Raw genomic sequence first — 14,435 nt, forward strand, 5'->3', positions numbered from 1 at the left:
TGATTAAAGCGATTTCCATGGCTATCGAACTTGATCAAGATATTATGGTCACAAACATGTGTTAAAAGTTTGGTGAGGATTGGACAAACAGTTTTAAAGAATTAGATCGGAAACAATCTTCGGGACGTATTTTTCAAGTCTTTTTTTGCAAATAAAGGGCCGTAACTCCTAAATGACAAAAGCGATTTCCATGGCTATCGAACTTGATCAAGATATTATGGTCACAATCATGTATGTAAAGTTTGGTGAGGATTGGACACATACTTTTCAAGAATTAGATTGGAAACATATATTTTTGAAGTATTTTTGGCAAAAAAGGGCCGTAACTCCTAAATGACTAAAGCGATTTCCATGACTATCGAACTTGATCAAGATATTATGGTCACAAACATGTGTTTAAAGTTTGGTGAGGATTGGACAAACGGTTTTCAAGAATTAGATCGGAAACAATCTTCGGGAATTTTTGGCAAAAAAGGGCCGTAACTCCTAAATGACTAAAGCGATTTCCATGACTATCGAACTTGATCAAGATATTATGGTCACAATCATGTGTTTAAAGTTTGGTGAGGATTGGACAAACGGTTTTCAAGAATTAGATCGGAAACAATCTTCGGGACGTACGTACGTACGTACGTACGTACGTACGTACGTACGGACAAGGGCAACCCTATATGCCGCCACTTTGTGGGGGCATAAATATAACAGATTCAGATGAAAGGTCAATTTTATCATGTTTGATAAATAATGATGATTTTGATTGTGAAATAAACAATGAACAAGAGTCTGATAGCCCTTTCCCTGATACATACGCCATTCTACTCCTCTATCGATAGCCTGATAGATACGCTTTTCTACTCCTCTATCGATAGCCTCATACATACGCTATTCTACGCTCTATCGATAACCCGATAGATACGCGATTCTACGACTCTCATTTTCAATTGTCAAAATAAACATCATCAACGATCAAAAACGCCTATTAAATGTTACTTATATCACTAATGATACAGAATAAAGTGAATTATGCAATAAAATAACCTTGTCATTATGTAAAGTTGTTGAATAAAATAATCCATTCGCGACATGAGTAAAATCCATACAACAGCACTAAAACATCGATGTTTTCTTTCAGTCTCGTGCCTTTTCCGCATGGTTGACCCATTTTTGACCAACATAATGTACAAGAGATTGTTCGTATTTATAACGACCAATAAAATTCGCGGAAACCATATATCACGTGGCGAGGTCATAATGACACAGGTAGTCTGCTTTGGGTTTCAGAAGCGACCTAAATGAAAAAAATACGCTGGCAACTTCTATTCTTGATAAAGCCGTTAATTGTTTGTTATTCTGATATAATCTGATACATTTATGTTAGCACGTACAGTAATTAATCATATAAATAATGAAAAAAGATGATGTTACTATTCAAGATTTTCAGAAAATCGCGACTAAAAGAAACATAGGTCAAACACGCCTTAAAAGTTCACAGCGCATGCTTGACGCATGCTTGTCTCGTTTTTTTAATGGAAAATACCCATACACGTCACTAGCTATTTAAAACTACCAATAATTAATATCATATAAATATATCCTATTGATCACGCGCTAATGACGTCACCTGTCATGGTTTAGAAATGTGTCAAAATGGCTGATTTACGATGTAGTAAACAAGAGTCTGGCTTGAATAAACACATGTCATTTGTCACTTCTGTTTCCAAAAATGGAATGTTAATCCGGTAATAAAAATGTCCCCTTACGTCTGTTAATCAAAGTTAGTATTTTGTTGTGAATACCCGGATAATAATAAACTTATATGTGATATGACAATATGCATCTGCAGTGAATTTACTTGTAGTAAACGTTTTTATAGTTTTAAAGTCTTGTTCCTTCTTTTTCACCCATGGTCAATTATGTAAGAAACCCCAAAAATAATACAGCTCAGTTGTTTTTTTAAAATGTTTTAAAAGCAATATTTACAGTCTTATTAGTCTGAATTATTCATCAAATATGCAGTTATATACAGCCAAACATGCCTGTAAGTGCAGATTTGTGATAGAAATTGGCTAAAAAATATGTTTGAACAAATGATATTATGGAACTATACATCTGACAGAAATAAAATTTATATCATAACAAAGATAATTTTATGCTCTAAAAATCATACACTCACATCAAAATGATAAAATGATTCCTTCTACTTCTAATTATGATCTTAGCAGAGCAGGTATCAATTTCTTACTGAATTTTCCAATACCTCTATGGAGATAGGGTACTGAAAGGGGCCAGCTCCCTATTAGGTACTGATAAGCATTTTACAGATAAGGGCATGCACTAGTGGTAGCTTATATGGTCACTTATCTATCAGGGAAAGGGATAGTGAACATGATGTTTCTGAAACTAATTTCAACGATGATTTACTTAGGCCACACCAAATTGATATTTCGTTTCTCGGATTTACCGCTCCTATTTTTTTGAAAATGTAAAAAAAAATAATATTTTTTTTGTGCGCCCGCACCTCCATTTTGATCACCAAGCAGATTTTTTTCAGGTAATAATTTATTAAAAGGCTAAAAATAATCAAGTATAATTTTTCTACGCTAGTTTTCGTGTTTTTGTAAAGGGAAGTTACCGATGCGTAGTGTTTTTATATTGTATCTCCATCGATTTAGCATGGATTTCAATAAATTCAATCAAAATGGCGGCTTCCGGTATAAACAATGTGGCTCGAAGTTTGGAAATTAAATCTTATTTTTGACAATAAATATGTTTTGAGCATGCTTGAAGTCATTGTTGATCATCTCATGCACTAAAGGATCATTATTTAAAGAAATCATTATGCAATAAAGCATGTGTATCTGAGACTGGTAGCGATTATATTGCGTAATTAGTGACTCGTTTTGAATGGAAATCGGAATGATCAACTTAGTACTGTACTATTTTATTCAAGTCATAATACAAGGGACCAAAATTTTACCTCGTTACAACGATGCTGAAGATGATATGGAACATGAGTCATTGTTTGGTCAAAATTGATGTATCAAGCTCATTTTTGATCAAATTCTGACAAAACAACAGTTTTGAACAAGTATCTTTTCACAAATAGCGATATAAACACTGGTCTGGATATAACTCAACATAAGTAAGCGTAAGTTTGTCACCTTATATTTTATTTTTATTTGCAGCATAATCCGGGATTGTAATGCACTTGTCAATTGTAACCACTGTCCCGCCCACCCCTCACCCTTGTTCCAGGGGTATACCGGGGACAGCAGAGGCAATGGGCTGTGTTTTTACCTTACAGGTGGCCCCCCAGTGCCTAGTGAATGTGGTTTTGTCTTCATATTGAAAATAGTCGGGAATGGGCCTCACATAGGTATTCGGGGTTGCGGGGCCATTTGGCAGGGATTTTACCAGCAGTGTGTCCTTGCAGGTCTGGTATTTTACCCGGGTTTTGAGAGACCGGAAGTCAAAGTCCCCGCTATTCCGGACTTTGGGGGGAGGGGGCATATACAATTGGCTGGTGCATAAAAACATCTAAATAACCAAAAAAAGTACTCTAAAAAATATCCTTCTTTTTGCTTTAATAAGCACATGTCATTGCATTTCCTGTGATAATAAAAACAAAATTTAGTCTATGTTAAATGGAGTCTGATGTTTGATGATGCCTGTGTAAGTGATCATTTTTTACAAATACAAAATCAAATCCTAAGTTATGTCTAAATACAGATGCATATGATGTTAAACTGATTCAGGTAGATTTATATAAGTTGTTTCAAACTTTTTACTAAAAGCAGGGTTATTTATTATTATGAATGATCATCATATTAAAGTAAGTTTTAATTAAATAAGAAATTAGATTTATCCATATAATGTTTGTACTAAACACTGATGAATAAATAGTGTGTATTCCGACATTTTCCCAATGTCCATTAGAGGTTCAGTTCAAGATGGCATTAAAATGGGTTTAAGGGCAATTATTTTGAAAAATCCTTCTTATTTATATTGAATGTAAGGAAAAATATATTTTTCGCTCTTCGCTCGCTTCGGTTTTAATGAAAACTGACAAAAAAAAATTTTTTTTTTTTTCGCTCACTCGCTCCAATTTTTTTGGCAAAAATCAGAGGAACTAAACATTAATTTGGTGTGGCCTTACTTTGTAAAATGATTATGATGGTACTCTGAGACCTGAAGTTGCCAAGGAGATTCAAAATGTAAACAAACTGCAGTGTGCATACTACTATAATTTGAATGTTACTGAATAACGGTTTGGATCACCTGTTTTCATAAAGTACAATACTATTTGATTTTTTTATTTGCTATCATTATTGTCTTTGAAGGTGCTGAACCATGTAGCCAAGATATGCACTAACACTACTCATGGGATTTTGCCCAGCAAGTCCACTTTCCACACCATGCGCAACAAGTTGAGCCGATATATTTCGCCACCCCACAGAAGTGTCAAGTGTTTCGCATGTGTGCAGAAGGTTCAGGTATATTTATATGGCTAGATGTCACCCTGAATTAAACAAGGATAAGACAGATCTTATACCATATGTACCTGTAAAAATTGTCTTTCCAAGTCAGAATTAATTTTTTAGCTTGAATTTTTTATGTTGTCAGCTTTGCATTCTTGTTCAAAAACTTGCATTGGCCATACTTAGAAATCCTTTCAAAAGATTCAACTTAAACAAGTAAAACTGGACTGCAATTTTGGCGATACCGGATCGAACATTTACATTTTGGTATTTTTTTACAATTATGATATCAAAGAGTAAAACATTTTATTAAATAATTGTCCTGACTGCTTTGTTACAGAAAAAAAACTTTTTTTAGTGCCAATCTGGTGTATAGTCACTTTAACAATAGTTAACATTTATTTATACAGGAAAGTAGACATTTTATCTGGTGGACGAGGCCAAATGGCTGGGGAAAGGAAATGACAGTGTCGTGAGCCTGGCCCACCACTACTTTCAGCACTATGGTGTCGGTGAAAAACATGCTGAGGTATTTAGTGCTTCAAAACGATAACCCATTTAAATTATCTTTAGAATATTTAATGGATTAAATGTTTTAACAGCCTATGCAAACTTCATCCATATTGCTGAGAAGAGATTATGAGAATCGATAGTGAATATAAAAGATGATGAAACTTAACATATATTGCACCATGCAACACATTCTTACTCCGATTTTTTTTCCATTTCACATTCGATGATTGATAACGATTGGATATTTGGATTCAACTATGGCTTATAAAATGTGTCCCTCATTATAACATTGCTTTCTTCATGTACTGCATATAGCTTAAATATGAAAAAGAATGTATTCAATTTTCCAGGTTCTTTTCGATAATGCCGTGGGCCAAAACAAGAACCGCACTGTGCTTTGGTATGCCATGTGGCGTGTTATGATAGGTAAGTTTTCTTATCTGTTAATAATTGTTTGTCTGGTTTCAATCACATCATTGATACCTGCGATTGGTGCTCTAATTTAAAAAGATGCAGAACTGGATGAAGTTAAAGGGTAGTTGGCAGTAATTTGATATAAGGAATATGTTAACTAAATAAACATATATGTAAACACTCCATTATTGTAAGATTTATATGTCTTGAAAATTTTATTATACCCTAGTAAAATCATTTGCTTAGTTATATTTTTTGTGAATATAGATAAGTTTAACAGATTTTCCAACAATTTTCAGGACTGCATGAGAGTGTAAGGCTAAACACTATGTTGGCTGGGCACACCAAATTTGCTCCTGACTGTCACTTCGGCATCTGGAAGGTCAAGTGGCAATGCTGTAATGCCGAGAATCTTCAAGAAATTGCCCACACCATGGTTTGAATTTAACTTTGAGGAGCACTCGCAAAATTTCGCGAGTGCTTTTTGAGGCAACTCGCAAAATGAAAAATCAACTTGCAATTTTATTATTTGCTTTATTCCCGTATAATATTGTCTAATTAAAGAAGAAATTTACACTTAAGACATATTCTGAATATTAAAAAGTATCAATCTTGAGTAACTCGGCTACTAGAACTTGTTGATGGCTTATTCTTTTTTGGGGTACTGAAAGACTTATCAGATGCTGGCCGCTTTTTGATAACAAAGCTGTCCAATAATTTGACATTGTTCACTTTGTAAATTTACCCTCGCCATCGGGTAATACTCATTCGGCAAGCATGCTACAGATTTAATTAAGTCTAGAAGTATTAAAAACAATAACATTATCAATTTCAAATAAATAAAAGCAACAGTAAATGTAGTGTGGATGCTTTGGACCATGAAATATATCGATCGACGAAGTCAATTCACTTTGACGGGCGGAAATATATTCAAAGGTTGATGGGGTTTTCATATAGTGCGCGAAAGCGCTAAATTGAGCCAATGATTGAGCTACGTGATTACGTCATTTGTATTCACTTTGTATCATGCACGTCTCGGAGCATCCCGGAAAGATTCGAGATAAATCTCGGCCTTTTCCGTATTTGTTCTTTTTTTGAAAACTTACCGTATTATATCATGTATAGGACGCTAGCATAGATAGGACGCAGGCAAAAAAATAGTTGAGAAAACGGGTAAAAACCCTTAATATATAAGATAGGACGCAGCGGAAAAATGTCAAAATCGGAGCCGAAAAATTGAGGATGGTCAAGTATTTATAACATATATATTGAAGTAAAAAAACAAAAATTGTGTATAAGGCATATTTTGGTTACTGTCTTGTGTATTTCGATAATTATTGTCGTATTTTGGTAATTTAGCTACACAACAATGATATATGTCTTGACATTTTGAGAACATTTACGCATATTATAAGACTTATACAAATGCCGTAATAGTCCCGACTGACAGTCAACCGTTGCAACCGTTGCAATAGTCTCGACATGCCTTCTGAATGACAGTCAACAGTTGCAACCGTTGCAATCGCAACAAAACTGTGTATTGTCAAAACTGATGATTGTTTTGATAAGGCTTGTCGCTGTGCGGATTAAAGCATGTCGGCATAATTAAGTGTCAGTAATTAGTCTTGCCAGCGGAAGGCACATCGGGTAAAGTGCGAACAAACAACCATAAGGTATTACCATTACAATAGTTTGTTCTATTGATGTTTTTCTAATAACAGACAGCCGGTGTTTTTCACACCTTCGCACATTTGAAAAGATTTGATAGTGACAATAATGCTACTTTGCGTTATGCACATTCATTTATCAATTTTTTAAAACAGTAACATACAACAAAATGTTTTGTAAAATATCGAAACATTAAAATCATAAACAACGATTAATTGATATTTACCTCCTTTCCCGATTTCCGTTGCCGTTATAACTCAATCCAGTTAAAGTGCACTCACATCGAGTTTTTGTGAGTAGCGTCCCTTTTATAAAAAAGTAAACACTCATGTTTTTTTTCAATTTATTTCTCAATAAATCATTTTAAAGTAAACATTCAATATATTTCTGCGTGTTAACTTGCGTGATTTTACCTATGTTAGTTGTTCTCTTCGGTGACGCAGTACAGATACTTACTATTACCGCGTAATTCCCCGGTCCGATATTTTCGACCAGAAACAGATGAAATTCTAATAGCATAGAAAGGACGCAGGCAATTTTTAAGACGAGAATTGGGGGTAAAAAAGTGCGTCCTATGCATGATATAATACGGTACTAGAGCGTGACTCTGTACTGTCTTCTTTATACTGGTAGTGTAAACATGCCACTTATAGGCTGTTTACACTCGACTTGGTAGCGGAATTATGTTTATGTTTATTCCACTCTCCTTTTAACATTTTGTGGTCTAGAAAAAGCAACTCGCAGAATTTTGCGAGCTTGAATAAGTCACTCGCAATTTGCAAATGTCGCTCGCATTTTGCGAGTATGCGAGTCTAAATTCGAACCCTGCACACTGTATCCGCCTCTTCAAAGTCCAGCCACAACAACCCACAGTTGGTTAATGACCCTCAGCAGCCAGTCACAGTTCACTGTTGGAAATCATTCCTAGATACATATTTCAAAACTCTAAAGAATAATACCAAATACCACCATTTCTATGTATCAAAACATAAACCAGGAGTTGTAGATTCCTCGGAAATTGAAGTTAATCTTTTCAAGATGAGTCCAGAATGTGGTGTTTTGCCGGAATAAAAGCACGCACCGCGCCTAGATGCTGCACGTCAATGGTACCTTCACGATCATATTGGTCCATTTTTAGATCTAAGTCATCAAGATCTGCAGTATGCCTTAAACCAACTCTGTGTGAAGTCAAAGTTGATATTGACAAAAGTGACACACCGAAAGGCAGTAAACACAATCATAGCCTTCTGTGTTAATTTAATGTGGACTGGTTAAATGTAGTACTGCATAGATCTGTTTGTCAAACCAGTCAGGATGTATACTTATGTCATAAATGGCATTTTAAGCAAACAGGGTGTATAAATGGGCCGGAAGCCGGTAAAATAACCCAGTTACTTTAGCATCTTCACCCGGCTCTTTTCTCCACATCAACAAAAAAAAAATCTATTATTTTCGTCATGTTTTTATGTTAACATCTGTTTAAAACCCCGATTGATGGTAATGTTTATTTTGGTTTCCGCGCGTTCAGACTACAATACAGCATTAGCTCGATTCGTGACGTCATTAGTCCCATCCCCCTCTGGGATGTTTTCAAGTTCTAGGTTTGGGTTTCCCAGTATCTACCTTCCCAGTGTTACCCATATGTAAACAAAATGAAACAAGCTTGCGGTGATGTCACTGCTAAAAATAATCCATTATTTTGATGAATTTTACATGTACCTTTGGTGAAATTTTGTACGCTTTGAACGTCACAAAGTGTCCAGATATTTCTTGTGGGTGTTAAAACAGAATAAGTTAGCTGCAGGTGAAATATCTAGAACCACAGAAAATGAAGTTAGATGTTTAATTTTACAGAGGATCACAGAGATTCAGTGGCTGAAAGTATATAATTGACAGAGAAGAAATAACATATACGATTAGGAGGGAATTGCTAGCAAATGGCAAGGCATGTGGTCTGGAATGTTTTAATAGTATCCTGAATCTAAATTTGACAGTTATTTGGTTTATTAGTTAGCCCTCACTGGTGGGGGTGGGATTGGGGGGGGGGGGGGAGTATTCAGATTCATTTCAGTGGGGTAGTTCTCAGATTCAGTTTCCCTGTGTCCCTGTTACAAAATAAACACGCACCAAAACACTAGAAATTTTGGTTAAAAAAGGCTTAAATTCATCCCACAAGGGCCATTGGCCCCTTGACCCTAACTGGGGGAGGACAAGCAGACTCCACCCCCCCCCACCCACCCCCGCCTACTTTTGGGATCTTCCCTGCTACTTAAATTAATTTCTACACCCCTGAGCAAGTGTAATAAATTGTAAAATGACATCATAATAATGAATGGTGTTGAAAATGTGAATGCTTTGTAGTATTGATTAATGTGTTTAGCGCTTTAAATACTCACATTAGTAGGATTTGTATGAATATTATATCACAGGAGAGGAAATGCAAAATAACTTATTGGAATTGTTTACTTAGATTGTTATAGGCTTGCCAAGTCCCTTTATATTAGTTGGAAAGAAAACACTAGTTTAATCAACATTGTATTGAACAACTTGAGTAATATCCTCTACATCTAAAGACTAACACAATTAAGATATATGTATCTGAAACATGAGAAAGTATATTTGCTTTTTGTGTATTACTAATATCATTGATTGGTTGCATTGGATTGTGTAAGTGTTTTTTATTACAAAATCATTGCAAACTTCGACTCTTTTTTTGCAAATGAAAGAGACCATGCAGATTTTTTTCTTTATCACTTGCTAGGCCTTCATAGCATTACCGAAATGTGACTTGATAAATTAAGAAGATGTATTTTTTTATATGAACAAAATTGAGTAAAAAATGGCATTATCACAATCATGTAACCATAGCAACAGACTGTTGTTTCCATAGATCTTTTATGTCACTTTGTACATATAATGAGCAATGTGTACTCATTGTTTCTATGAATTAGTTTATGTGTTAGCTATAACAGACAGGTAAGTTAGTATTTTGGCATGGACACTGCATTTAAAATAAGAAAATTTTTAGTGGACATTGTTTTCAAACTGGCTTACCAATGTGTAACAGAATGATCCATGTCTTTTGATTGCTTTGAACAAAAATGACTTGAAACTTGAGTTTTTATACCTTAGATACTTGGTATCATTTACATGCCAATAACTTAAAACGCATTGTATATTGAGAACACATTATTGGTGGCAGACTTTGAAAATAATTGGAAATAGCATTTTCATTAGTAACCATAGCAACCGATTTTTGCTTTGACCTTTGTGGCCAATTTCTATGTCATTATGGACATTAGCAATGTGTACTTGCTATTTTAATTTTGAAGTTTATGTAACACTAGTAAAGATAAGTTAAATATTGAAATATCTTGACATAAATATTATATTTAAAATTAGAACAGTTTTGTTCACATTGTTTTTAGCCCTGTGTTTCAAAATGTTTCATATGTTTTTTAACTTGTGAAATTTGACGTGAAACTTCAGATTTAATTTCTGTAAATACTTAGTATCATAAAGATGTCAATAACTTATAAATAATTTGACTAAAATAATTCTTTTTAATGCAGACTTTCAAAAATGATTGGTTATAGCATTTTCATAAGTAACCATAGCAACTGAATTTTGCTTTGACCTTTGATGCAAGTTTCTTTATCATTATGGACATTAGTGATGTATACTTGTAATTTTCCTTTTGTAGTTTGTGATACTAGTAAAGATAGTTTTATATTTTAATATTTTGACATTACTTCATTCAAAATAAGAACAGATTTAGCGAACATTTCAATTGTGTTTAAGCCCTCTGTTACAAATTGTTCCATATCCATTGTTTTGTTTTTTTTGATATTTGATTTGCAACTTCAGATTTTATTAGGTTTTGTGAATTTTGACTTGAAACTTTGTATTTTTGTTCTCGAAATACTTGGCATCATCAAGGTTACAATATCTCAAAATGTCATTTTTGGGCCAGAATGATCATATTCCCATTCCCATCCACAAATACATTATGAAATTCACAGCAGCCCAGTATGCTTGTAACTTGTGACAATTGACACTTATATGAACATATCATGGTTGGTTCTCCAATAGTAAAGTAACCAACCAGCTACTAATTATTCTACTTAATTCACTTTTCCAAATTATGAATGCCTAATTGACATTAAAACAGTATGTTTAGGCCAGCAGCCAGTTCTTATTGAGAACACAGCATTTGATTTCTTTATTGAACACAAGCTGTTCTTTTTGAACACAAATTGAAGTTCTTTTAAGTTCTCTAATTTTGAATTAAGAGTGAAAGTTAAAAGAATACAATAATGGTTGACATGTTTTTGTCACTGAGTTTATAAATCATTGCTTTAATCAAAATAATTATAGTATATCAAACGAGTTTGTTTCTGAATCTTACATCTGAGAAGCCTGGCTGTCTGAGATGAGGCAACTGTCTCCAGGAGTTCCTGTACATCTGTTTCCTTATCTTCATTCTCATCAGAGTTGGACAGCAGATCCCGGGCTATCTCTTCCTTGTCCAGGGTGAGGTCCTGGTCACAGAGAAATGTAAAGATGATCATCAAAAATTGCTTAAACAATTCCTTTTTTTCTAGGATGTTAACTTAACCCCATTGTTTAATCTTGTGGCCCTATGCAAATTCATGTTTGGTATTCTACATGTTTATTGGCCATGGGTGACAGTGGTCCAGAAGTATAGGTGTGAATGTTCGCCTCTCACTCAAGAGGGAGTTGGTTCAATTCCCAACGAAGAACTTTGTCACGACCTTATTAAAATCAGTACTGGTTTTTACCCAGTAAACAGACTTAAGCGTGAATATATAAGCTATCAGCTTTTGTCACAATCAAGCTTAAATCACTATATATTCACTTTGGTATAATATCATGTTTAACATTCTCATTTAATTAAAAGATAAATGGAGACATTTAAAGAAATTGTCTTTATGATCATCATGGTAAAATACTGTTCATATTGTAAAATCAAGTATGTAATTTGGCTAAATGAAATAAGATAATGTAATTTACTGTGCTAAATTAAACTGTGTTCAAGAGAGAGTAAGTTTCCCATTTTATAACAAATAACTCATTTTAGAAAAGCCCCCATCTAAAACAGTTCTTTCCTGAAATTTTAGTGCCCAAAACCAGGATGATAACATAATTTTGCCCAAAAGTCACAAATTTCCAGTTTTTAACAAATCCCTCTACTTCTGTTATAGGCTGCACCATCTGTTACAAAAACATTTTAAAGTCTGAAGACAAGTACATGTTGAAATGAGAATCAGACATTTGGGGGCAAAAAGTTTGGGGAAGAAACAGTCTTTTTGCACAAACTAACAAAAAGCATTTATTACCTTAAATTTAACATGCCAACAAAATGTGCTAACCACACAGAATGTTTTAATGTTATTTTGTAAGATCAAACCAGACAGTAGCGTATTATTGCTTCTGGGTTCTCGAGAAATTGGTACCTGATTGCTTAATATCTCCTCCTCACTTGAAGACCGTGTATCCTGGCTTTGGGAGTCGTTTGACAGGTCGCTGGTGTTTCCACTTTCATTTCCAGGCTGCCCACCATACCCGTACATGGCCAGTAGCTGCTCTATAGGCATATCGCCTTCCTGAAAAAATAATAGTAATGTTAGTTTAGCACTCAAAATAATTTTTGTCTGCAAACTAGATTATTAAGCAAGAATTTCATATTGTTGATGACTGTGATTGGCTTTTTAATGAATGTGCTTTCATACCTGTGCTTATGGAACAGATAACTATAAAATGTAATTTTGGTCTTCAGTTTGAATCTTTCATCATTACTGTATAACAAAGAAATATATGGGAAATTTAATTAACTGAAAAAAATATGCTGTGAACCTGCTGGCTGTTACAGCCCTCTGATGGGTCCAGGGCAGTAGGTGGACTAAGCTCCCCAGAAGATCTTAAAATTCCAATTTTTCACTCAGTATCATTAATGGGACAGCATTATATAAACTTGTGCATAGGGGTTGAGTCTCAAATCAATCATTTGTACCATCAAGAAAGTTTTTCCTATTGTCTTCTGTTGATATTGATATTGTTGTAAAGTATTCCTTAGATGTCGTAAAAAAATAATTACCCAGATGGTGTACGATTTTAACATTAAATATTACTCTGTAACAGTACACCTATTTTATCCCAGCTAGGGTGATGGAAATTTTATAGCCAAGTAGTTATGACTGTTCCCTTGTATCATCAAACGGATGAGTTTATTTACAATAGGAACTGTCTGTCAGAATTATTTGAAAATGACATTTGTGATCAGAGGTGTATTCCCACCAGAAAAACCCACTGGATTTACACAATTTAAAAAAATACCGGGAAACCGGTAAAAAAGAAAACTTTTTAAGATTTAAACTATGTAAGTATCATTTTGACAGGCATATTATTTTAAGCTTATGGAAGGAGGTAAGGACACCATTATATTGATGCTAGATGAAGATGACATTAAACAACTCAACCATCAACAATATATTCTTTATTCTACCTTTTCCAAATCATTTAACTCAGCAGCTACACTTTCGCCACCACTCAAATTTTCCTCCTCTTCTAGTGTTTGTTCGTCATCGTAGTCATGAACCATCATGTCTGCAGATGGATCAAAGTCTTTGTCTGTTTCTGCAAGATTAATCAAACGTATTAAAAGAAAGTTACAGAAAATTAGAATGAGTACAAATTGTGATATTTGGAATAGGCTCTAAAAATTATATCGGGAAAGGTATTGAACAAAGTATTATTTATAACAATAACAAATACACCTAATTAGCAGCTGAGCATCTTGCACAATGCCATTTTAGTTCTGTTGAGAACTTGAGATCAGACAAAATATACTGCCGAAATACTGTATATATCTATTTTTTTGGTCTTATTTATGTCTATTAGAGGTATAATTAAGCAATTGTCCTGGAATGGGCAACCCGACTTATACTCAAATGCGACGTTTAAAACAAAAATACCTGGACTACTGCCATTGCTGGATGTGTTTTCACTTGGACCTCCCTGAAAACCAATGTGAAACTGAAAATTATATCTAAGGGAAGATAACTCTGAATAAACAAATCAAACCAACCAAGCGGCGCTCTTTTTTAAAACTGTGATTTCTGAAGATAGGCACGTCAAAGTCGCACTGACATTGGATGAATACAAGAAAAATACCTAATGATTAAAACGGCTAAATCCTAGAGCGTATTTTCAAACTATAAGGCGTAAGTTACACTTTACAATATTCGCTTTATCATAATTATTTACTTACGGTCGCCATTTTTTCCAAAATTATGGGAAACGTAATAATCAAAACGAAAACGAGGCTCGTTTAGCAGGTGC

General features: G+C 34.3%; 1 protein-coding gene across 1 annotated transcript in view; it reads right to left on the minus strand.

Moving 5' to 3' along the window:
• Window positions 1-14,417, minus strand: part of LOC128213235 (mesoderm induction early response protein 1-like) — a 29,005-nt gene extending 14,588 nt beyond the window's left edge. The window contains exons 1-5 of the mRNA XM_052918799.1: window positions 14,365-14,417; window positions 14,069-14,111; window positions 13,600-13,730; window positions 12,551-12,700; window positions 11,482-11,614 (exon numbers count right to left, since the gene is read on the minus strand). Coding sequence (XP_052774759.1) covers window positions 11,482-11,614; window positions 12,551-12,700; window positions 13,600-13,730; window positions 14,069-14,111; window positions 14,365-14,373 — 466 coding nt within the window. The 5' untranslated portion in view covers window positions 14,374-14,417. The remainder of the gene's footprint in view (window positions 1-11,481; window positions 11,615-12,550; window positions 12,701-13,599; window positions 13,731-14,068; window positions 14,112-14,364) is intronic.
• Between the last annotated feature and the right edge of the window lie 18 nt (window positions 14,418-14,435).

Source organism: Mya arenaria, chromosome 13, assembly GCF_026914265.1.
Source record: "Mya arenaria isolate MELC-2E11 chromosome 13, ASM2691426v1".
Taxonomy (NCBI): Eukaryota; Metazoa; Mollusca; class Bivalvia; order Myida; family Myidae; genus Mya; species Mya arenaria.